The sequence below is a fragment of the Meriones unguiculatus genome, chromosome 1 (genome assembly GCF_030254825.1).
Source record: "Meriones unguiculatus strain TT.TT164.6M chromosome 1, Bangor_MerUng_6.1, whole genome shotgun sequence".
Classification (NCBI taxonomy): Eukaryota; Metazoa; Chordata; class Mammalia; order Rodentia; family Muridae; genus Meriones; species Meriones unguiculatus.
Window position 1 is genome coordinate 48892141 of NC_083349.1, and position 23866 is coordinate 48916006.

The window sequence follows — 23866 nt, forward strand, 5'->3', positions numbered from 1 at the left end:
CTACTCACCCAGAGGCAGGACCAGAGAGGATGGGAACCTTAGCCCGGCCTCGCACAGGAAAGAAATGCCGCCTGGGAGAGAACGCTTCCGGCCGGAGCCCCGCCTCCCCCGCACGGAGCATGCGCAGCCGAGCGCTGCCGTCCCAGCGTGAGGCGTGGCGACCCCAGTGCCGGGCACCCTGAGTTCAGAAAGGGAGACAGGCTGCCCTTGGTGCTCCCCAAAGGCTCCGAGTCCAGCTTCAGAGAGTCAGAAACTGAACTGGGGAAGACGCTTGACGTATGACATAGCTGTGCTGCTCTGCAGCTGAACGCAACCCTGACAGAGGAGCCTTTTACAGGAGGCAAAGAAATGCTTCCCCGGCTTGATAAAACTTGCACCGCCCGCTGCAAGTCCTCATGCTGCTGCGCAGACGCGCATGGCCTCACCATCTGCCTTTCGGTTTCTAGGGTGAGCTCACCCTCCTCCCCCATCTCCGTCTGATGACACCTGGAGGTAGTGCCTGAGAGTCCGCTGAACGCTTGAGCAGCCAGGCAGACAAGGGAGGTCTGGCAGTTGGATCAGAATAGGGCATCTGGTAACAGGTTTTGCATGTTGATGACTTTTTTTTTTTTTTTAATTTACCTCTTCCTCTTGTGAAGTGAAGTACTTGACACCAAGGTCCCAAGGACCAGTATCTGAAAGCCAACCCCTTCTGAATACATACACTACCAAGGAACAAGATAAGTAGACACTGCCCTTAAGTGAAAGGAACAGCATTTCAGATAAGAGCAGTGCGACTATGAAGGAATAAGACAGGCTTCCTAAGACCTCTTAATATTACTGGAGCAGGCAGTTTGGGTTGCTCTGTTATCAGGATGATCATTTAAAATGCTAAGGAATTCTTCAGCCAAGCTGGCGTAGTGCCCCACGCCTGTTTTTCTAGCATTGAGGAGGTTAAGGAATGAAGATTGCTTTGTACCCGAGGCCACATAGCAACACACAGCCTCCTCCCTCCATCTACAGACAGTTTGTTATATCAGCAAAGGATGTTGGAGGGGAGGGGGGGAATACAGCCCAGCAGAGATGCTCCTTGTTAAAGGACTGTGTTAGGGTTCTCTGGAGGAACAGAATAGATATTAAGAGAAGGCTGGGGATTTATTTTTTCGTTTTTTGATTTTTTTTTTTTTTGATTGGTTTACACAGTACATTCTTGAGTGGTCCGACAACAGCTGTCCTGGTAGCTGTGCAATCCTGGAGGCTAGATGCTTAAGCAGTCCAACCAGACACCAAAGCTTTAAAGATTCCTGGAAAGCTGCTACAAGTCTTTAGTCCACAGGAACAAACTGGATTCTGATTTCACTGAGGGATGCCAGAGGCAGCAATATCCACAGTGGCTGTGGCAGAAACAATAGAACTCACCAGCACAAGAAAAGGCAAGCTAACAACACTAAAAACAAATCCCTGGGCTGGGTGGTGGTGGCACATGCCTTAAATCCCAGCACTGGGGAGGCAGACGCAGGTGGATCTGAGTTCAAGGCCAGCCTGATCTACAAAGGGGAGTCCAGAACAGCCAAGGCTACACAGAGAAACCCTGTCTCCATGAACAAAGCGAACAACAAAGTGCAGCTCCTGGGACTTCCTTCTATTTTGGGCCAAAGTCTGTACCCCCCATGCTTAGGGTGAGTCTATCGTTAACCTAGTCAAGACAGTCCCTCACAAGTAAGCCCAATGGCATTGTCATGGGTGATTCCAGAGCTTGTCAAGTTGGCGGTACTAAACATCGCTATCACTGGTACCTCCTCTCAGATCAAGTTGGATCCTTGACTATGCAACAACAACAAAAGACGAAGGCAAAGATAGAGGATTTATTAATTAGATATGTGAGATAATGCTCCAGGTCTAAGCATGGGGAGATAGGGGGCTCGTAAGACAGTATATGTGATCCAAAAAGTGTTGCTGCTTATTTCCTTTCCAGTGGTTTGCCTATCTGTGCAGGACCTCGTGTTTTCATTTAGCAAATCCTGAGAAAATGTGCTACACCTGGGCCTTAAAACATCAAATTACTGCCCGAAGGACACTCCATCCTACCATAAGGACAGTTGTTCAACTCTGTCCATAGCCACTTTCTTCATTATGAGCCAGAAACTGGAAACAAACTAAATACCCTCAACAGAAACATGAATAAAGGAAATGTAATACATTTACACAAATGCAGCATTACTCAGCTGTTAAAAAAAAAAAAAAAAAAACGACAAAAGGAAATTTGCAGGCAAATAGATGGAACTAGAAAAACAGCATCCTGAGTGAGGTAACCCAGACCCAGAAAGACAAACATGGTATGTACTCACTTATAAGTGGATATGAAGGTGCAACTGAGAACAGGAAAGATCAGACAGGCTGGGAGGGATGGAGGGAGAGGATCCCAATAGAGATAACTGGAACTTGGGGACACTGGGAGGGGGCAATATGGGAACCTAGTGGAAACATCCTAGAATCTATGAGGATGACCCTAGCGAAGACTCCTTGCAATGGGGATACAGAGACTAAACCAGGAAAGGCTTTCAGTGGTGGTACTGGGACACCACACCAACCCAGCCACAAAACCTTCCACCGACAACTTGTCCCGCCTGAAACATAAGCTAGGGTAATTGGTGGACATGTGGAGTGGCCAACTTGGGGCCCATTCCACCACAGGAGGGAGCCCATCCTGACACTGCCTGGATGGCCAGGATCAAGAGGCTGGATAACCCGGAGATTTAGAACCAAACACGGCTTTCACCCCTCTCCCAACAAAAAAAAGCAATAAAATGATTCCTAATGATATTCTGCTATACTCATAGATCAGTGACTAGCCCAATTATCACCAGAGAGGCTTTATCCAGCAGCTGATGGGAGCAGATGCAGAGACCTACATATAAATTTTAAGTGGAGCTTGGGGAACCTCTGAAAAAGCAGATTGGGGGGAAAGGGGGGATTATAGGAGACAGAGAGGTTGAGGAAACACAAAGACCATGGCCCACAGAATCAACTAAGCAGGGCTCATAAGGACTCAGAGATTGAAGTGACAAATAACGGACCCTGCATGCGTCTGAGTTAGGTCCTCTGCATGTATGTTATGGTTGTGTAGCTTGGTGTTTTTGTAGGACTCCTAACAGTAGGAGTGGGGATGTCTCTGACTCTTTCACCTGCTCTTAGGACCCTTCTTTTTGCCTCACCCAGCCTTGTTATGTGGGGATGTGCCTAGTATTACTGTAACTTGTTAAGCCATGTTTGATTACAATCCCTGAAAGTTCTGTTCTTTTTGAAAGGGAAAGAGAGGAGTGGACCTGGGGAGGGAGAAGTGGGAGGAATGGAGGGAGGGGAAGCTGTGACCAGGATGTAATGTATGAGAGAATAATAATTTCTTAAAGGACATCAAATTACTGGCTTCTAGAAATCAGATGTTTCTTCCCAGAAGGAATCACTAGATTCTTGCAGGATGGAATAGAGGGAATACATGACTTTTCATCTCAGGATATCTCTATATAATCCATGCCAATACAAAATACAATTTGGTCCACAATATGTGTGCAATAAGCAATACATTATAAATAATATTAATTTATAACAGTTTTTTTACAAGATTCTTGGCTTTCCTCTCGTTTCATTTTTTTTTTTTGTATGTGTGTATGCAGGCATGTGTGCACTTATGTGCATTATATGTGAGTGCCAGAGGTTGGTAATGGGTGTCTTCTATTACTTCCCCCCCCCTTTTTTTTTGAGGTAGGGGATTGAAGGTGTGTGCCCCACTGCCTGGCTTCTCCCTTGGAAGTTTGCATAACACCTTCTGATGTCAAGACAGCTAGTCCTCAGGGGAAGAGGCTTTCAGTTTAGTTTCAGCTTAGAGCCTCTGAGTGTCTGGGTTGCTTGGTGTCTTCAGCAATAGGGACTTAACTTTCAACCTCTAGGAGGCAGCCAAGGGTAACAGAAACACCTGTAATGTTTTGGCTTTTTTTTTTTTTTTTTTTTTTTTTGGCCTACTATTGGGTTTTTTTCTTGGATATTCTATGGGTTTTAGTGGAGCATTGTCAGCCCAGTTGGAAAATTTTTATTTAAACTATATCGTATGTGTGTGTGTGTGTGTGTGTGTGTGTGTATGTATGTGAGTCTGTCTATGGTTATGTATATTAAATATAATTTTAGCTTAAAAAATAGGATGATTTTTATGGCTTTTTCAAATATCCATATTGTTATTTTATTTTCCTCATTCCCTCTCCTCCTGTATTGACCTCCTCCTTAATTAAAAGCCAAGCCCCTCCTATGTCCTTTTCCGATGGCTTCTGCACTTACTTCAGATTGTATATTCACATCTGATGATTTGTAGTTAGGAGCCACCGATGAAAGGAACATCAGACATTTGTCTGGGTCTGGATTACTTTACTCAATATGAATTTTTCTAGTTCCATTTATTTACCTGCAGGATTCATTTTTCTTACAGTATTGTTATTTTAGTATTAATAGTATTCCATAGTGTGGATGTACTGCATTTTCATTATCCATTCTTCGGTTGGAGGACATTTCGGTTGTTTCTATGCCCTAACTTATGTGATGAACACAGCAGAGCAAATATCTGTGAGATAGAAAGTCAAGTCCTTTGGGCATATGCCAAGAAGTGGTATAAATGGGTCATATGTTAGATTTATTTTTAGCTTTTTGAGGGTTCTCCACATTTATTTCCAGAGTGGCTGCACCAGTTTGCAGCGTCATTAGTAGTAAATGAGGGTTCCCCTCTCCTCATATCCTCTCCACAACTTGTTAATAAAACAATGTTTGTTTTATTATATATTAGGATAGAAATTCCTGCTTGCAGCCAGGCCTGGTGGCACACGCCTTTAATGGCAGCATCAGGAGGCAGATGCAGGTGGATATGTGTGTGTATAAGGCCAGCATGGTCTACAAAGCCAGGGCTAGTACAGCCAAGGCTACACAGAGAAACCCTGTCTCAAAAAAAAAAATAAGAAAGAAAGAAAGAAAGAAAGAAAGAAAGAAAGAAAGAAAGAAAGAAAGAAAGAAAGAAATTCCTGTTTGCTTTCTGGTCCTATTTGATTGGAGTACTTTTCCCCATCCTTTCATTTTAAAGTGTTACTTATCTTTTTTTGTTTCCTTTCAAGTTATTCATTTAGTTACTCACTTTACATCCCAGTCATATCCCCCTCCCTCCTCTCCTCCAGGTCCTACCCTCCCTCTCTCCTCCCCCTATGCCCTCTCTTCTACCCCTCAGAAAAGGGGAGCCCCCCCACTAACCCATCCCAGTTAGCCATGCCTGTCTTTAAAGCTGAGTTTCTTGTAGATAATAGTTTTTGACCCACTCATTCGGCCTGTCTTGATTGAATAACTGACGTCATTAATATTTACAGTTATTATTGAAATGTTCGCTGGTTGCAGCCATTGTGGTTTTGTTTTTGTTGATGTCAGCTGTATTCTAAGTGGTTCTTTGTGTTCCATAATTATAACTTCATTTTTTTTTTCTTTCTACCTTCTCTTGGTTATGCTTATTCCTCTCTTCAGTCCCAAGTATTTCTTTAGGGTTTTATTTAGTGTTGGTCTCTGGATATAAATTTGTTTAGCCTGTTTGGCTCATGGAAAGTTTTTCTTACTACTTCAACTGTGGTATAGTAGTCTAAGTTGATAGTTGTGGTGTTTTAGAACCTAGGGTGCATTGCTCTAGGCTCTTCTGGCCTTTAAAGTTTCTGAGAAGTCAGCTGCTCTCCATTATTGGATTTTCCTTTACAAGTGACATGAGCTTTTTTTCTTGCAGCGTTCAACACACTTTCTTATTTTGTTTTGTATACTTAATTTTTAGCTATAATATTCTATGTGGATTTTCTTTTCTGGTCTTATGTATGTGGTGTCTTGTGTGCTTCTTGTATCTGGACAGGAGTGTCTTTCCTTGGCTCCTGGAAATTGTCTTTTGTGATCTTGATAATGATCTCCTCGTGCCACTGGCCTGAGATTCTTCTCTATCATGTAGTCCTGTGATTGGAAGATTTGACCCTTTCTTTAAAAAAAAAAAAAAAAAATTATTTATTTGTGTATTTTATGTATATGGTTGTTTTATCTGCATGTACACCTGCACACCAGAAGGTGGCATCAGACCCCATGGTACTACAGTTATAGATGCTGTGAACCACCATGTGGATGTCAGGATTTGAACTCAGAACTTCTGGAAGAGCAGCCAGTGCTCTTAACTGCTGAGCCATCTCTTCAGCCCCAGATTTGGCCCTTTCATGGTATCCTGCATGTTCCTTTTCTGTTTTGTTTGGTTGGTTGGTTGGTTTTTGTTTTAATTTTTTGTATTCTGTGCTTGTTTGGTTTATTTCTTCTATTTTATCCTTAAATTCTGAATTTGCTGTGTAGATCAGGCTGGCCTTGAACTCACAGAGATCTGCCCGCCTCTACCTCCTGAATGCTGGGATTAAAGTTGTGTGACGCCACAGCCCAGCTCATTTATTCTCTTTTAGGGAGAATTTTTTAATTTTTTTTTTTTTTAATTTTGGTTTTGGTTTGAGACAGGGTTTTTCTGTGTAGCCTTGGCTGTCCAGGAACTTGCACTGTCCTCAAACTCAGAAATCTGCCTGCTTCTGCCTCCCAAGTGTTGAAAAGGAAAGGCAGCCAGGAATGGTGGGACACACCTTTAATCCCAGCACTCAGGAGATAGGGGCAGTCTTTGTGAGTTTGAGTCCAGTCTAGTCTACACAGAAGGCCACACGGGCTCACCCTGCTAGAACACAGCACAGCAGGCGTAGGCCCTGGTGGGGCAGGAAGGTGGGATATGACCCTGTGAGGACCTATAGGCTGTGGGTGGGTAGCCTGTGCCTGGCTCTTTACATGGGAATCCAAACTCTAGTCCTCATGGTTATGTGGAAGACACTTCACCAAATGAAATGTCTCCCCCGGCCTCCCTCTTTTAAAGAACCATACAATTAATCTAGTCATTGCAGGGTTTTGGTTTGTTTGTTTGGTTGTTTGTTTCGTTGGTTGGTTGGTTGGTTGGTTGGTTGTTTTTGTTTGTTTTTTGTCCTTCTCTAAACCAATGTCTGTTGACAGAGTTGTTGCGGTTCTTGCTGAGTGCTAGCAGTTTTTCTGGGGTTTTGATTGTCATTGTTGTTAGTGGGTAGGAGAGATTAGCTTGCTGCACTGGACGCCCGGTTGGAGGAGAGAATTTCTTAGGTGAGGTGTTCTCAGATTTTAGAGTCCCCTGGATGATGTGGCTAAATTTGAATTTTTGGCCTTTAGCCTTAGGGGCTCCACTCCAACAGTTCCAAACTTTGGCTCAGGAACTTGCATTTTTATTAAACATCTGAGATCTCTCTCATGGGAAGATACACTGAGAAGACATCTGACAGGAAAAGTCTGTCAGACTCCGCCAGCTCCTAATGCTTGCTGTTCTCAGCCTCCAGAACTGTAAGAAAGATTTCTGCATAAATCAGTCTGTAAGCAATCAAACAGACAAGCACGTGAGATGATTCTCAGATGACTTTAAACCATAGTTCGAAAAAGTATACCCTGGAGAATAAAAACTTCAGTTGTATTTCAGAAAAAAAAAATCTCTACCAATAGAGTCAAAAAGGCCAATCTGTCAGTAATCCAACTAAGATAAAGAAATTCAATCAAACTGGATGTGGTGGCTCAGCCTGTAATACCATCAGCTTGAGAGTCTGAGACATGAAGGTCACCATGAATCTGAAGGCTTTGAAGCCAACCTATACTACAGTTTAATCTCAGTACACACACACACACACACACACACACACACACACACACTAGGGACCAGTGTGAGGGAGGGAAGGACATTAAGCCACCAAACCAAAACATCCTTTTCATAGTTTCATGATAAACTTTGAAGTAGAATCCCTTTGGAAGGAAAGTCATCCAGAAATCTTTACAGGAACAAACATGCCAAACCTGAGTTTAATTCATTGCTCACAGAATTCACTGAATTCACTGAAGTGATTTAGGAAGACTAGAGAGTTAACAAATAAAATCTCGTATAGCAGTAATTATGTCACCACAATCATTACTTGATAACCATGGTTCTTATAAAACCATTATAGTATAGAAAAGAATCATCTTAATTATTTTGACCAGGAAAATTAAATAGTATAGGCAGATAATTAAAATAGAGGAAGAATATGAAGCTGACCTTGAAACCAGAGAGTGCTGTGGGGGTAGGGAGAGGGGGAACCGACAAAAATCTAAATGGTTTCTCTTTAGTAGGAATGAGAAGATGCAATCCAGGCAAACATATTGGAAAACTGCACTCTCAAAAGATTGGAAGAACTAGAAAGGTGAATTGATAGTTCCATTCTATGAAAAGCGTCGAGTTAAAAGATCACAGCAAAGAAAGCATGTTGCTCTAAATCCACTTTCCCTGCTTTTGTGTTTTAAAACGTACATAATTTTAAAAGTATATAAAATGAACCATGTACTATCCTTGCTTCACTAGAAGGGTACTAGCCCACAATAAGCTGACATTTCTGCATGACTTTTTTTTTCAATCGATACTGTTTATTTTTCACAGCACCTGCTACCCAAAACCACTTTTTAAAAAGGTAGGTACTTATTTTAGACCTACAACATTTTGTTCATATTTTATATATTACTCAAGTTATACTGTTCTAATGGTATTATCCATGTATAGCATCAGAACTGATTACAAAAAAAAAAATGTATCAAGCTGTCTAACAGCCTCATTAGTGAGTTTCAAGGCATAGACAAAGAAGTAAACTCCCTAGGATCCTATTGAGACCTTCTTAAATGCCCTTCCACACGGGTTTTGTAAATGGGGAGGAGGTGAGAAGACTTGGATAGAAATAACAAAGGAGGGGATTCTTCAGCCAAAATGAAGAAACCCCAGTTGAAATGTTTTCTCCTGTAACAACAGATTGATCGATGAGGCATAAAACAAGGCCAGATGCTGGGGTTCCAGGATACACTTGACTTCCCATCTTTTATAACCTGGAGCAGCTTTGGCTGTAAGTAGGTCACTTGCTTGCTCTCATTTACCTGATTCTAGGAAAATGCCCTTGGAAGCTTTGGAAAATAACATGTACTGGTTAAAATCAAGCCTTTGAAAAATCAAGCTTACAAAAACCCTAACCTCTATCCGTACCCAAACATGTTCTTTTCTCTATTAGGCAGTATAACTTGTAACCTGGAAGGCACATGTGAAACAAATTTCAATGGACAAGAAGTCTTTGTGTTATTAGATTTGTTCTCTCAATCTGCATCTTTGCTGCTCACATCTACAATCCAGTGTGCTCGTTAGTGTAGGACTCAGTTCACAGAATTGTGTGTGGATTCTACACTCATTTTTTCCAGGTGTGAACACTAAAAGAGAAGGTGACTAGGACATAGAAGGGTTTTTAAAATGTTTCGTTGTTTTGTTTTGTTTTGTTTTTCCAAATTTGGCATATCTAATTGGGCTTCTCAGGTCCCATTTCTTCGGACTTAATCTATGATGGAGCAAGAGGGAAGGAAGGACAATAGTCCAGAGATAAGACATGTGGAGTGGATTGTTTTACTGATCATAGTGTTATTGCTGATTTGTCAGGATAGACCTGCTCATGGTAACTTTATTAGAAAATAGTCATGTCAGTCTGGATAGCTACAGAATTTAAGAACATAAGATTTATAGCCCTGGGTTTGAACTTGCATCAGGGTGACTTTGGACTTACGTTCGAAGGCCTTGGTTCCCTGCAGTTAAGTTGGGAACAATATGGTTTACATGCCATGGATTTGTGCTGAGAATTAAATGATGCAGTGCATATATGAAATGTAAAGTCAATGCCTGGCATTTAGCAGGTGGCCAGAATCTATGCTGCTGTCACATCACAGATGGCATTTTCATTATGTGATGAAGGTAATATTCCTAGATTCCCAGACTTTATAAGGAGAGTAATTCTTACTCATCTCTTTTGACTTTACAGAGGACAGGACCCTTACACATATCAACTCTGGCATCCTATCTGAAACATTAATGTCTGATTTGTTAAGAGACCACACTTCTTTCTTGGAACCTCTTTGTCATTTTTCAATTTTAATCTTCCCCTTTTCCTGAGTCTTACTGATCAGTATGCCATATACTATTGATAATACTTATAAAAACCTATTTGATCTCTATGAGCCTCAGTTAAGTTAAAAATATTAATTTGGGATGTGGGAGCACAGAACTGTAACTCAAGGGGCTGAGGCAGGAGGATTTTCAGAAGTTTGTTGCCAGTCAGGGCTACATAGTGAATTCTAGGCTAGTCTGGGATACAGAGAGAGACTTAAACCCTAAAATTAATTGAAAAGTTGATCAACCCATGACAACAACTGTGGCTGTTTCTCAGACTATTGTTAGTGCTGGCTCTCTATAGGCTATATAGGCCCTTGCTGTCACAGAGTTCTAAAGGCACAAATATAAGATTGTAGTCTTCATGAAGTTGTTGACTTACTATTTTTAAATATTTACTTATTTGTATGTACGTGCAAGTGTTTTATCTGCACATACACCTGCCTGCCAGAAGAGGGCATCAGATCACATTTGGACGGCTGTGAGCCTCCATGCGGCCGGAAACTGAACTCAGAACCTCTGCAAGAGCAGACAGTACTGTTCACCACTGAGCCATCTCTCCAGCCCCGTCTTACTATTTTTTAAGCTGAGGTTTGTCTCTGATCGACGTTTACTATTTGCCTAGGGAAAAGTTACATACTTTTTGTACAAAAGAAAGAAAGAGACAGAAAAAGAAAGAAAGAGAAAAGAAAGAAGGAAAGAGGAAGGAAGGAAGGAAGGAAGGAAGGAAGGAAGGAAAGAAAGAAGAAGAAGAAGAAAGGAAAGGAAGAAGGAAGGAAAGAAAGAAAGAAGAAGAAGAAAGGAAAGGAAGAAGGAAGGAAAGGGAGAGAGAAGGAAGGAAAGAGGGAAAGAAAGAAGAAGAGAAATTAGTTTAGCAGATGAGAGTCCGATGCTAAACCAGACGGTGTTTTAGAAGGGAAGGCTTTGCGCGGTCATATTTTTTCTGCAAACCACAGCCTTCAGTTCATTTCACTTTCACTGTTAAAATCGGTGTTATTCACATAAGATTTAGTTCACTGAAGGGCAAAACATTTACCAAAATATTAGTTTGTGCATATGACACGTGCATCTACAGTAACGTTCACACACGTGTTTGCACGAGTGCGGGGGGTAGCGGGCAAGACGGGGCATCCTCTCTCACTCTTAACCTTATCTTCTGAGACCGGGTCTTTTCGGTGAGGCCAGATTTCACTGACTGGCTGGCGTGGCTGGCCAGTCAGCTGAGCTCCAGAGTTGCTCTTCACTTCCAGCACTGGGGTTGCGGGTGCTGGCCTCCTCTCTACGTTATGGTCGAGGGATCTGAACTCAGGGCCTCATGTTTGCGTGCGAAGCACTTTACCCTCTGATGGAGACGCTTTCAAATTTAAGATGCTTTCCTGGCGAGATAGGAACAGACAGACAGAGGCTGATTCAGAGATGAATGTATTTCTTCCACAGGCAAAACCAAGGACAAAGTTGACTAATTTTAGGCGTTGAAAGCCCTGCCGGGGTGTTCTCTTTTCGCCACAGGGAACCGGCAGCCACGCACAAGCAAGCCAAGCCTAAAACCCCCGCCCCTCCCCCCTCCTATTGTCATTGCTTCTGGATCAGGGGAATAAAACAGAGGGACGCGGGAAGAAAGACAAAAAGCAAAGCCCGTGACTTGAGTTACAGAGCTGCAGGAAACCAACTACAAGAAATTGGCAGAGCTGAAAGCCCCATTCTACTTCAAAATAGAGCAACCTGATAGAGTTTCACAAACCTTTCTACCTTCCTGCCCGCTGCTTGTTAAGTTTAAATACCTACCCAGCGGCAGAGGCACGCTCACACCCTTTTCTTTTCGACACCCCCCCCCTCCTCCGCCGAGCTCGGCGGTTCAGGAGGACCCAGAAAAGAGGATGGATGGTGGATAAAGGAGGCTAAGAGGCTGACTCAAGTGTTGTCTTCCCGGAGGTGCTTTGTGAAGAGCTGAAAAGATGCTAGCGAGTCTTAGCCGGCCAACAGCTGCTTCAGAATTCTGTCTAGGTTGTTGGTCTCTAGCCCACCTTTGTCCCGGCCCCAGGCTTGGGGCTCTCGAAAATAAATAGGTCAGTCAGCTTCGTTGACTGTAATCTAAAAGCATGCAATTACAGTGCTTTAGTCTGAACTCACACTCACGACCCCCGCCCCCCTTTTGCATTCAAGGTGAGCACTCCACCATGCCCAGCTCCTATGAAACTCCATTCAAATGTCCCAAGTTCTGTTTCTGCCAAGCATATGTTGGGCAGATAAGAAATAAGTACAGTTTCCCTTGAAATGAATAATCTGAAGTATGCAGAATGGAGATTAATGCTGCCCTATACAATATTTAATGCACCAACTGATTGCTACAGATTATATAGCTCCACCATGAGATGGTTTTTATGCTTTCTTTGTAGTTATTGTTGGTGTGCGTGTGTGCGCACCTTCACGCGTGCTCTCATGTGTTTTTATTGTGAGGGGAGTTTGCAAGGGCAAAGGGCAAATATGAGAGGACAGCAAGATGAGCCGCACTGGGGTGCATGATGGGAAGCTCACAAAGAATCAATAAAAAGGTTTTTAAAAATTACATAGAGTAATATAGTATTATTTCTGTAACATTGTAAACTGACCTTACCAGAAAAAAAAAAAATAGCCACACCTTGCTAAAGATTCATGATGATAATTTTATTCTTGTGGAGGGTTGGAATGCTGCAGATTTTGAGCCAAATTATCGTAGACTACATTTATTCCCTGTAGCCATTTGTTGTCCACCTGTGTGTCTGACCTCCCATCCTTTGCACTATCTTCTAAAGTCTCTGGACTCCATTAATTTAATAGACCACCAACTTTCACCAAAGCTAAGAATGTCATCAAGTAACATGTAAAGCCTGCGGCAGAGCAGACTCTGCTGCAGTGACACAGGGATTAGTCCCAGAGCCCAGGAAGCAGAGGCAGGCAGCTCTCTAGGATGTTGAGGTCAGCCTAGTCCAGACAGCAAATTCAGTCAGCGCTACCCAGTATGACCCTGTTTCAAAATACGAAAGAAAATTTGGCATAGGCCATCTTTCCCCTTGAGAAAGATCCCCATTCTAGGGTCAGAGAAATGATTGGGGGGAGACGTGATTGTGTATATAGGAAGATAAATTTTAAATCCTCAGTTCTCAGGGTCGAAAGAAATATTAATGTTGAATTTTCATCTAAAGTTAGTGTAGAATTACAGCAAGAATGTGTGCTACCCAGCTGAGGATATAGCTTAGCCGTAGCACAGGTGCTCAGCATGCTTGAGGTCCCAAGCTCAGTGCTCAGTCCCCTAAAAAGATGTGTGCCTGTGCACATGCATGTTCTATATCATCAGAGGACATAGATCAAACCATAGCTTTCCCAAATACTAACCTCACATTTGGAGTAATTTATTTCACCCCTTTATGCCGTTTTTCTGTCATCTATAAAATGCAAGTATTCTATGTTGTCGGCTTTGTGATAGGTTGAGGGTAATGTTTGCAAAGGAACTGGAACACACACAGTAAGCCTTAGGAAACTATTGTGATCAGAGTATCCAGCAAGCAGCCATGAACACTAGACATTCTTGGTTGATGCGGAATTCACTTACTTCCCTAGCAGACCACTGCACGTTCAGAGGATGCTTCCGTATGGGTTCTTTTTACAGAATCTAAGTCTTTCTCCCTAGAGCTTTATTCACTGTTCTCAGTTTTACTAGAGAAACCATGCAAAGTCTGTACAGCTAGGCTCTGGATCTAGAATGTAGTATATACTTAATGACCGAGTGACCAGTGTGAATACTAGGGATTTAGCAACATGATCTAGGCTCCAGCTAGCTTCCTTTTGCAAGCACTCAGTGGTTTCATGGTTATTGGACTTGCTGTCAATTAGAGCATGTTTCTGTTCTTCACCAGGGATAGAGCAAAAACTTGGCCTGCATGGTGTCCCTGTCACAATTTTGAGACAGGATGTAAATGCAGGACTTTTCAAGTAAAGCTTTATTAAAGTTATTGATAAACTTAATAAAAAGTTCCTCAATGTATGAAGATAAATTGGGCATTTAATCAGTTAAAATGTTAGATGGGGGCCTGTAAAGTAATATGATTGACAGAATACTTATCTAGCATTGGCTATGAGCCAGCCACCAGAGTAAATGCTTTATATATATTAACCCGCTTAATTCTCATAACCCTATGCACTAAGTAATACATCAGTCTCTGATAAGGAAATGAAAGCGATTATAATTGTCTTACTAAATAGTACATGCCTGTCCTAGTTTGCTTTCTGTTGCTGTGACAAATACCATGACCAAGAGCAGCCTTAGGGAGGAAAGGGTTTCTTTCCGCTTACAGTCCATCATCAAGGGAAGCCAGGGCAGGCTCAAGGCAGGAGCCTGAGGCAGAGACCCTGGAGGAGCATGCTTCTCAGCTTGGTTCCAGGCTAATGTCCAGTTGCCTTTCTCAAACAGCCCAAGCTCCCTTCGTGTGGATGAAAGCCCATTTGCTCAACTCTCATAATCCTGGACTCTCCTACATCAGTGGACAATCAAAACAGTACCTCACAGACAAGCCTGTAGGCCAGTCTGAGAGAGGTAGTTCTTCAATTGAGGGTTCCTCCTCCGACATTCGTTAAGTCTACAAAATTAGCCATCACCGTACCATGGCAGGACTTAAACCAGACAGTCTCAGTCCGGGGTCTGCATTCCTACCCACTGTGCCTTGCCCCTGTCAAAACTTAATACAGAGGCTATCACTGGCTCTTTGAAAGAAGTATGATAAATGAGTGCTTTTAGATCTCCATTGAGAAATCTGAGGAAAGTACTATCAGAAGTTATCCTTTTAAAATTAATTGTGTTGAGAGTAAGCATTGCATGTGCACATTTGTGTATGTGTGTATATGTCTGTGTTGTGTAAGTGTGCCACAGCACGTGTGTGGAGATCAGAAGGCAACTTTTCGGACTGGTTCTCTCCTGCCACCTTTATGTGGGACCCAGGCATCAAACTCAGGCTATCAGGCTTGCCTGGCAAGTGCTTTTACTCACTGATCCATCTCACTGGTTTCTGAGTTGCCATTGACATGATGTAGAAGAGTACAAAATGTTGGCTGGAAATAATATCTCTAACTCCTTTCTCAGGGAGACCAGGCTTCTAAGATTGCTGTGATTTATATTTCAGCTATGTAATTGTGAAGACTTATGTAATACCTTCCAATTTTGATGTTTTCATATCTATTCCTTCAGAAATTCATGTCTAGCCTTTTCTCTACGATGGCACCAAAAGCAAAGAAGGAAGCTCCTGCCCCTCCCAAAGCCAAAGCTGAAGCCAAAGCGAAGGCCTTGAAAGCTAAGAAGGCAGTGCTGAAAGGCATCCACTGCCACAAAAAGAAGATTCCCAGGTTACCGACCTTCCTGCGGCCCAGGACCCTGCGGCTCCAGAGCAGCCTAAATACCCTCAAAAGAGTGCACCCAGCAGAAACAAGCTTGGCCACTATGCCATCATCAAATTCCCCTTGACCACCGAGTCAGCCATGAAGAAAATAGAGGACAATAACACACTCGTGTTCATTGTGGATGTCAAGGCTAACAAGCACCAGATCAAACAGGCCGTGAAGAAACTATGACATTGATGTGGCCAAAGTTAATACCTGTTAAGGCCTGACGGAGAGAAGAAGGCATATGCTCAGTTGGCTCCTCATTATGATGCTCTGGATGTTGCCAACAAGATTGGGATCATCTAAACTGAGTCCAGCTGGCTAATTCTAAATATATACTTTTTCCACCAAAAAAAGAAAGAAATTCATGTCTAATATTAAGACAGCCTCACATGGTTGGAAAGATGGCTCAGTGGGTAAAGGCACTTGCCAAGTCTGAGGGCCTGATTTTGATCTTTGGTAGAAGGAGAGAACTGACTACCTCCTATGGTCTCCTAACTATTCAGTGTGGCATGGGTGCCTTTCCCCGTAGTGCACATAAAATAAATAAATGAAATATTTAACATAAATCAGGCTCATTTAATTATTATGCATTTAAATTAGCATACAGTAAAATAGTCTAATATATAATATATATACACACATGTGTAAAATAGTCTATTTATATACACACACCCGTGTGTGTGTATGTGTAGCTCCATAAATTTTAATACAGCAATAGATCCATAGAAATACCACCTTAATCAGAACATTCTCACTGCTTCAAAAACCTCCTGGGGTAACCCTTCTTAATTATCCCTTCTCTTCTACTCCAACTCTGATCTGTTATCTGAGCTTTCTCTGTCTATGCCTTGGTATGAGTTCTGAGGCTTTGATTTTTCAGATGGTTTTATGTATAGACCAGATAATTCTGTTTGGTGGGGGAAAACAAAACAAAACAAAACAAAACAAAACACAAAACCTGCACTGCTCGTTGTGTGTGTGGGGTGCTTTGAAATCTGTTCTTCCTCAGTCTCCCTACTACTCATCTTCCCTAGAAAAAGAGAGTAGCGCATACCCACTCCATCTCACCCCAAACTGTATGCAGAACACAGTGTTTCAATTGTTATACTGAGTTGACTGTTTGTAGCCCCTTAAAATTCGTAAGTTTCAGCCATAACCCTTGGTGCCTTGGCACTGAGAGATGGGCCTCTGGGAAGTAATTGGGATTATATGAGATACCGAGGGTGAGGCCCCTGTGGTAGGATGAGTGCCCTCGAAGTAGGAAAAATCTCTCTCTGCTTGCTTGCCTCACCTTCCTTCATTTACTTATTTCTTTCTTCCTTTTCCCCTCTCCTCCTCTCGTCTTCTCTTTTCTTCGTATGTACACAGAGGGATAGTGGCCATTTGCAAGTGCTCACTGAGAACCAAGTCAGCTGTCATATTCTGCCGCCCTTCCCCCCCCCCCCCCGAACTTATCTGTGAGCTGTATCTCTCAGCTGTCATCCTGAAGTGAGGAGGCAATTAAGCCACTCAACTTACCTTTAAGGTTTCTCTATGGCGTCCTGAGCACATTAAGACAATTGTCAGAATATTTACAAACACATGGCATATTATATCATGTCTCTGTTCCCAATTCAATTAGTCCCCCTGAACATAATTTATTAACAGATTACACTTACTTAAATGTCAAGACAGAAAAAACAAAAACAACAACAAAAAATAAACAATAACAACAAAAAGCAAGTCTTCCCAAACTAGATGTAGCTTTAAAGATCCAAATAACGTTTTGGTTTTGTGTGTGTGTGTGTGTGTGTGTGTGTGTGTGTATGTGTGTGTGTCTATAGAGGAAGGGGGAATTTTTGTGTCCCAGGTTGGCTTTCAATTTGCCTTGTAGCACAGATAACCTTGAACTTCTAACCTTCCTGTCTCTACCTCATGAAAGCTGAGACTACCACCATGCTCCACCATACCTGGTGGTGGAGACCAAACCCAGAATTCCATGCATGACAGCCAAACATTCTACTATCTGGGCTATACTGCCAGCTCCATTTTCCATTTTGTTTCTACTTTTTACGATTGATTGATTGATTGATTGGGAATATGTATGCCATGGCAGCTATGTTGAGGTCAAAAGACAACCCACACTAGTCAGTTTTCTCTTTCTAACATCACAGTCCACATCCACTCAAACTCAGGGCATTAGCCATGGTGGAGAGTGCCTGGGCACCCCTCAGCTATCCCACTATGTATCCTGGCAGATTTGGGATGTGTTACATAGATCAGGCTGGCTTTGGACTTTCTGTGGTACTCCTACCTCTACTTCCCTAGGGCTTAGGATTATTTGTATGTGCCACCATAGCTCTAATTACATGTTTATGTAGAGTATGTATGCATGTTCACATGCCACAGTTTGCTTGTAGCGGTAGGAGGACAGCTTGTGGTAGTTGCATCTGTCCTTCCACCATGTGAATTCTGGGGATGAAATGTGGGTTGTCAGACTTGGCAGCAAGTGCCTTTACATACCGCGCCATTCTGCTAGCCCTCAAATATATATGTCTGTTTTGAATTAATTTACCCCCTGGTTTATCTTCAGTCCCCTTGATTGATTTCCTTAGTGTTCCACTATAAATAAATAGTCAGTGACCTAGGTCCTGTTGGGGTCCATTGCTTTTACTTTTTATGGCTTTGAGAAACTCGAATCAAAGAGAAAATATGGTTTGGAGCCCACAGTCTACTTCTTTCACATATAGTCTGTTGAAATATAATAAATGAGAGTAGTCTTGAATACTTATCAATGACATAAAGAGATATAAAGAAGTTTGCTTATCTTCTGCGGATAATAGTTTTAAATACATTTTCTGGTGATGTATGTCACCAGGCTGGCCCAAAATTCACTTTGTAGCCAAGGATGACTCCTGTGTCAGCCTCCCCCAAGTACTGGGCTTGCAGGTACACGCCACCGTGCCTAGTTTACAACACAAGAAATCCGCCATCGCAGTGAAGGGCGGAGAAAGACAGTACGTGAAACTGGACTAGAGGTATCATTTAGTGGCATGTGCAAAGCCCAGAGTTCAATCCTCTGCATAATCATCACAGAACACACCCACCTAATTGGAGCAAAATTGTTGACTTGTACTAGGACCTGGCTATTGAACCTTATCTCAAGTGGTTCAAAGACTCTAGTGAGCTTTGACACTTAGGCGGTCTTGTGTTGTACTCTCTGCTCTCCATCAGGTGGACATTTTTTCCTCAGCCACCTTTTTTAATGCCCTCTGCTTCAGTTTTTTTCTCTTCCAGCAGTTTTCACATGTGTGAGCTGGGGTTGATCAACACAGTGGAATTTGAGGAAGCTGGTGATCCTTGAGTAGTAGGCCTTTCTCTGTCCTTTCTTGAAGGCTGGACTTCCTTTCCTGCTCTGTAATGTCCCTCCAGGTCAAACTTCACCTATTGCCCTGAGGATACAAATTAACTGCTGACTCACTTGAAGTCATTGCTGATCCCAGGTGTTGACTAAGAACACTTTACGTTTTTTCCATGTTAAAGTTTTATTAAGCTTTTGCATTGTTGCAAGCTAAATGGGAAAGTGTGAAATTAAAGCTATGGTTTGTCTATTTCCATATGACAGAATTTTTTTCCAGACAGGGTATAAGTGTATAAGGTCAAGCTGGCCTCAAACTTGGGGTGATTCTTTTGCCTCAGTGTCCCAAAAACTGGGATTTTAGACATGTGCCTTCATGCCTGGTTTTATCTAAAGGGAAATTAAAGTAGAAAACAACTTGATCAGTTGGCCTTTTGATAAAAGTAGACCATCATATTCTTGAGAATTTAGTTATTTTTATTGCAGCAGCTGAGAAGAACCTATAAAATGTCTTATAATGAATAAGTCCATGTGGCTCCCTCCACCTTTCAGAAAACAATATCAACTAAGCCTGACACTTCCTCTGTTGACAATTCCTTTAGGAAACAGAAGATGGAAATAGTGATTAAGGTCCTTCCAGAAAACATTCCACACTGAGAATAGTTGGAAAAGGTTATGTAACATGGCTTGATCATGTAAAAAGACATAGGGGTAGCTTTAATTTAGGACAATATTTTATCCAGCTGATAAATTATATTTTATGTTTAAGTTCTGTATTTGAAAAGAATATAGTCATTCAGTCATCGACTTTATACTTGATTTGAGGGTCTAGCCTAGTGGCATACGCCTTTAATCTCAGCACCCAAGACCCTGAGGTAGGTAGATCTCGGCAAGTGCCAGGCCAGCCTGGTGTACAGAGTGAGTTCCAGGCCAGCTTGATCTACAGAGTGAGTTCCAGGCCAGCTAGAGCTACAAGGAAAGAGCCTGTCTCAACAAACAAAACAACAACACCGAAACCAAAGTAACAGCAAAGACAACTGATCTGAGCATTTGTCTGATATGTAAAAACTGGTAGGTGTTAGGGAAGGCGGCACACGCCTGTAATCCCAGCCTGGGCTACAAAGTCAGTCTAGGACAGCCATGGCTGCACAAAGGAACCTTGCCTTCAAAAACCAGAAAGAGAAAAAGAAAAGAAAATGGTAGCCATTGTAAGACATATACGTACAGACTTTTACGCAATACATGTTTTCATTAAGAAACTTTAGTAGAGCCAGGCATGGTAGTATACGCTTTTAATCCCAGAAGACAAAGTCAGGAGGATCTCTGTGAGGCCAGCCTGGTCTACAAAGTGAGTCCAGGACAGCCAAGGCTATATAGAGAAACCATGTCTTGGAGAAAACCAAAAACCAAAATCTTAGAAGTACAAACAGCATCACTGAAGTAAAAATTAAAAGTTAGTAATTGTCAGGGATTAAACTAGACAGTGAGGATAAAGTTTTGATTCCAGATGTCACTGTACCTTCTGAAGGAGGCTGACTGTTGGAGAGCCCACGCTGGTTTGCTTTTCCCACACTTCAGCTGGGACTAGCATCCTTCAGGTATGTGGGAGACAGGAGCTATCTAGTCCATAAAGGAGTTAACATTTGAAGGTGACCCTCATTTAGAACTTTGAATAGGTGTGAAAAGAGGATGTGGGCATTCTTGCTCATGTCACAATGTTGGACATTATTGTGACTTAAGTATCCAGCATATGACTATGATTGGACTGCCCTTGAAATACCAACACAGGATTCCAGAGGAAAAGCAGCTCACTTAAGCCCTTAATTGAGACACTGGTATGCTGTAAGACTATTTTAATGAAAGACACAAAACCAGCTTCACAGCCAGGTGATAGTGGTGCACGCTTTGAATTCCACCATTTGGGAGGCAGAGACAGGCAGAGTTTGGGGCCAGCCTGATCTACAGAGTGAGGTTCAGGACAGGCAGAGTAACCCTGTTACGGGGAAAACAAAAACAAAAACAAACAACAAAAAAAAACCCCTATCTTCAAGATGGGTTTATTATGATGGTTTATAGGACCTTGGCACCCGTGAATTACTATCAACAAGTAGCTGATAGTCATCATTCAGCATGTATTGAAGCAACTTATCAATGTAAAACCAGGGTGTTAAGGTGGCAGCAAAGAGGGTACTTTGTTATGGGGTCGGTTTAGATCAAACACAACTCAAACACCAGGCCAAATGCAGATGACAGAAGTTTGTTGTAATCAAGCTGCTGCTGACCAGTCATCAGTGCTGCAGACAATTCGGGAGCTGAACTCCGGAACACTCCCAACCCCACGGAGCCAGAACGTTACGGAGCTTTTAAGCTTGAAAACCACAGACATCTATGCCAAGTTACAGCTACATCTTTTCCACAAATCAGAACTTAGGGATAAGGGACTTCCTTAGGAACATGTCTTTGTGGTATACACATCCTGTTCTCATTGGTTGATGTGTTCAGCTGTGGCGGGGAGACTTGACCAGCACTCATGTCTCAGCTTGCCAACCAAGATGTCAGTTACCCAGAGAGGTCTTGGGAACCTAAACTTTACTTGACCCTTATTCAAAATGGAATTTTAATTCAAAATGACTTCAGTTTGGCCCCTTCTTACAATTTCAAATACAATACCTGCATTCAATTGACATATTCTATGACATGCCAGGTTTTGCAACCCTTCGCTCCCTCCCTCCTCTCCATCCCTCCTGCTCTCCATCGCTCCTGCTCTTCATTCTTCCCTCTCTTTGCTTCTTTCCCCACAACCCTATGAGATGGGTCCTGCTATTACCCTACTTTAAGATGAGGACATTGGAACATAGAAAGATTAAGTAACTATCTAATAGCTCAGGACTGGGAAGTAGCTGTGCAAAATTCTAAAGCAACCTCTGTTTCCAGAAGTGGTGCTTTTAAACCTTCAAGTCAAATAGACTCCCAGAGGCTTATGATATGAGTGCATGTAATACGAACTTTCCTTTTCAGAGTGAGAGCGGGGGACGTTGGGCTGGCTACTTTTATGTGAACTCGACATAAGCTAGAGTCATTTGGGATGCACCCACCACGACTGGCCTATCTATGCACACGCCTGTGTAGCGTTTTCTTGATTGATATTGAAATGGAAGGGCACTGAGGGTAGTGCCACCCACGTGCCGGTGGTCCTGGGTGCTCTTAGAAAGCAGGCTGAGCAGGTCACGAGGTAAGCAGCACTCCTCCATGGTCTGTGCTTCAGTTTCTATGTCCATGTCCCTGCCTTAGTGCTTGCCCTGACTTCCCTTCATTATGGATGTGATCAAGACATGTAAACTGGAAACTCTCCCCTCTTCAAGTTGCTTTTGCTCATGTATTCACCTCAGCAACAGAAACCCTAGGAAAAACAGTGAACAAGGAAGCAAAAAAATGACTCCTGTTAAGCATTCCCCATAAGCCAACATCAAAAAAGCATCTAACATGGAATGTGAAATATATGCGCAAAATGAATTTATTTGAACACAAGAACAAAAGTATGGCAATTGCAGAAAAATGGCTGGTGCTGTTGATCATCATGTTAAGTGAAATAAGCCAGACTCAGGCAGACAAATAACACGTTATCTCTCACACTCTGGATTTAAAAAAGGAGAGAGAGAGATAAACAAATAAAAGGATGTGGCTTAAACCTGAACTAGCCCCATAGGCTCCTGTTCTGATTCTTGGTGGCCAGTTTGAAGCACCATTTTGAAGGTGGTAGAGCCTTTAGATGGCAGAGCTTTTCTGGTGGTAGTGGGTCACTGAGGTCGTCCTCTGAAGGTTATATCTGGGTCACGGAGGCAGTTTTCTGAGGATTATATCCAGGCTAGTTCTCTGCTTCCTGTCCAACACCATATGAAAAGTCTTTGCTCCATGGCCATAAACTCCATTGTGTCTTTCCTATCTTGATGGACTGAGAATGTGAACCCACGTAAACCTGTTCTCCCTTAAGTTGTTTCTGTCAGGCATTTGGTTACACAGTCCGCAGGTAAAACACTCATACACATAAAAGAAAAGTTGAAATAGATAGATAGATAGATAGATAGATAGATAGATAGATAGATAGATAGATAGATAGATAAATGGAAATGCCTTAGTTGTTCGAATGAGGATGGAGTTATGGAGAAGTATCAAGTGAAGCCCAAAGTTGGAAATAATTTGCCAACAGGTGGCAATCCAATTTAATGTCCGTGGCTACGGCGTGCGTTCTTTCAGATGTATACTCTGACTAGTAAAGCCTTTTTTCTCTCCTGGTGGAAGGGTGTTTGCAAGAAGACTGTATTCACTCCTGAGGCTGGCACCTGCCTGGGCATGTCTGGTGGACTAACAGGGTGAGTCTTCGGGGAGAGTGCTTTCAGGATACTAAAAACCTGAGGAAATTTCCTTCAGGCAGAAAATTGCAGAAATGATAATAAAGCCTCAGCTGTTAGAGGAGATGGCTGATTTTAGCACGCGTGATAGCGAAGCAGTACTGGGCCAGTGGTAAGAAATGTGTGAGAGCTGTTTAAGTCACTCACAGCTGTCGACCACCTAGGAGTAGTGGATGATCAATCATTATAATCAACTCTTTATTACTTGCATGCAGTGCTTACCCCCCCACAGTGTCTTTGCAGAAACCAAGGGGTCTTTAGAAGATATTTGCTCTCTCATGACCTCACACATTTCTGAATGTTAGTAACAATAAACGTTGCTAGTTATTTTCTCTCTCGTCCTTGGCGTGTGTGTGTGTGTGTGTGTGTGTGATGGTACACATAAAGGTCAGAGGGCAGCCTACAGGAGTTGGTTCTCTCCTTTTACCATGTAGATTCCAGGGACTGAACTCAGATCTTTGAACTTGATGGAAGTGCCTTTTGCCCTCTGAGCCATCTCATGGGCCTTTCCTTCTTTTTCTTGTGATAGCAACTTGCTTTACTGCCCAGTCCAGCCAGTGGATACAAGGTAGAAGACTACGATTTCCCTTCCTCCTCCTCCTCTTTGTTTGTTTGTTTGTTTGTTTTTGAGTC

General features: G+C 42.5%; 1 protein-coding gene and 1 pseudogene across 1 annotated transcript in view; one reads left to right on the forward strand and one right to left on the reverse strand.

Moving 5' to 3' along the window:
• The window catches only part of Atad1 (ATPase family AAA domain containing 1), a 49210-nt gene extending 49073 nt beyond the window's left edge, over positions 1-137 (reverse strand). The window contains exon 1 of the mRNA XM_060388413.1: positions 9-137. Within this exon, the coding sequence (XP_060244396.1) occupies positions 9-121 (113 nt within the window). The 5' untranslated portion in view covers positions 122-137. The remainder of the gene's footprint in view (positions 1-8) is intronic.
• On the forward strand, positions 138-16070 carry LOC110561176 (large ribosomal subunit protein uL23-like; annotated as a pseudogene).
• Positions 16071-23866: the final 7796 nt, after the last annotated feature.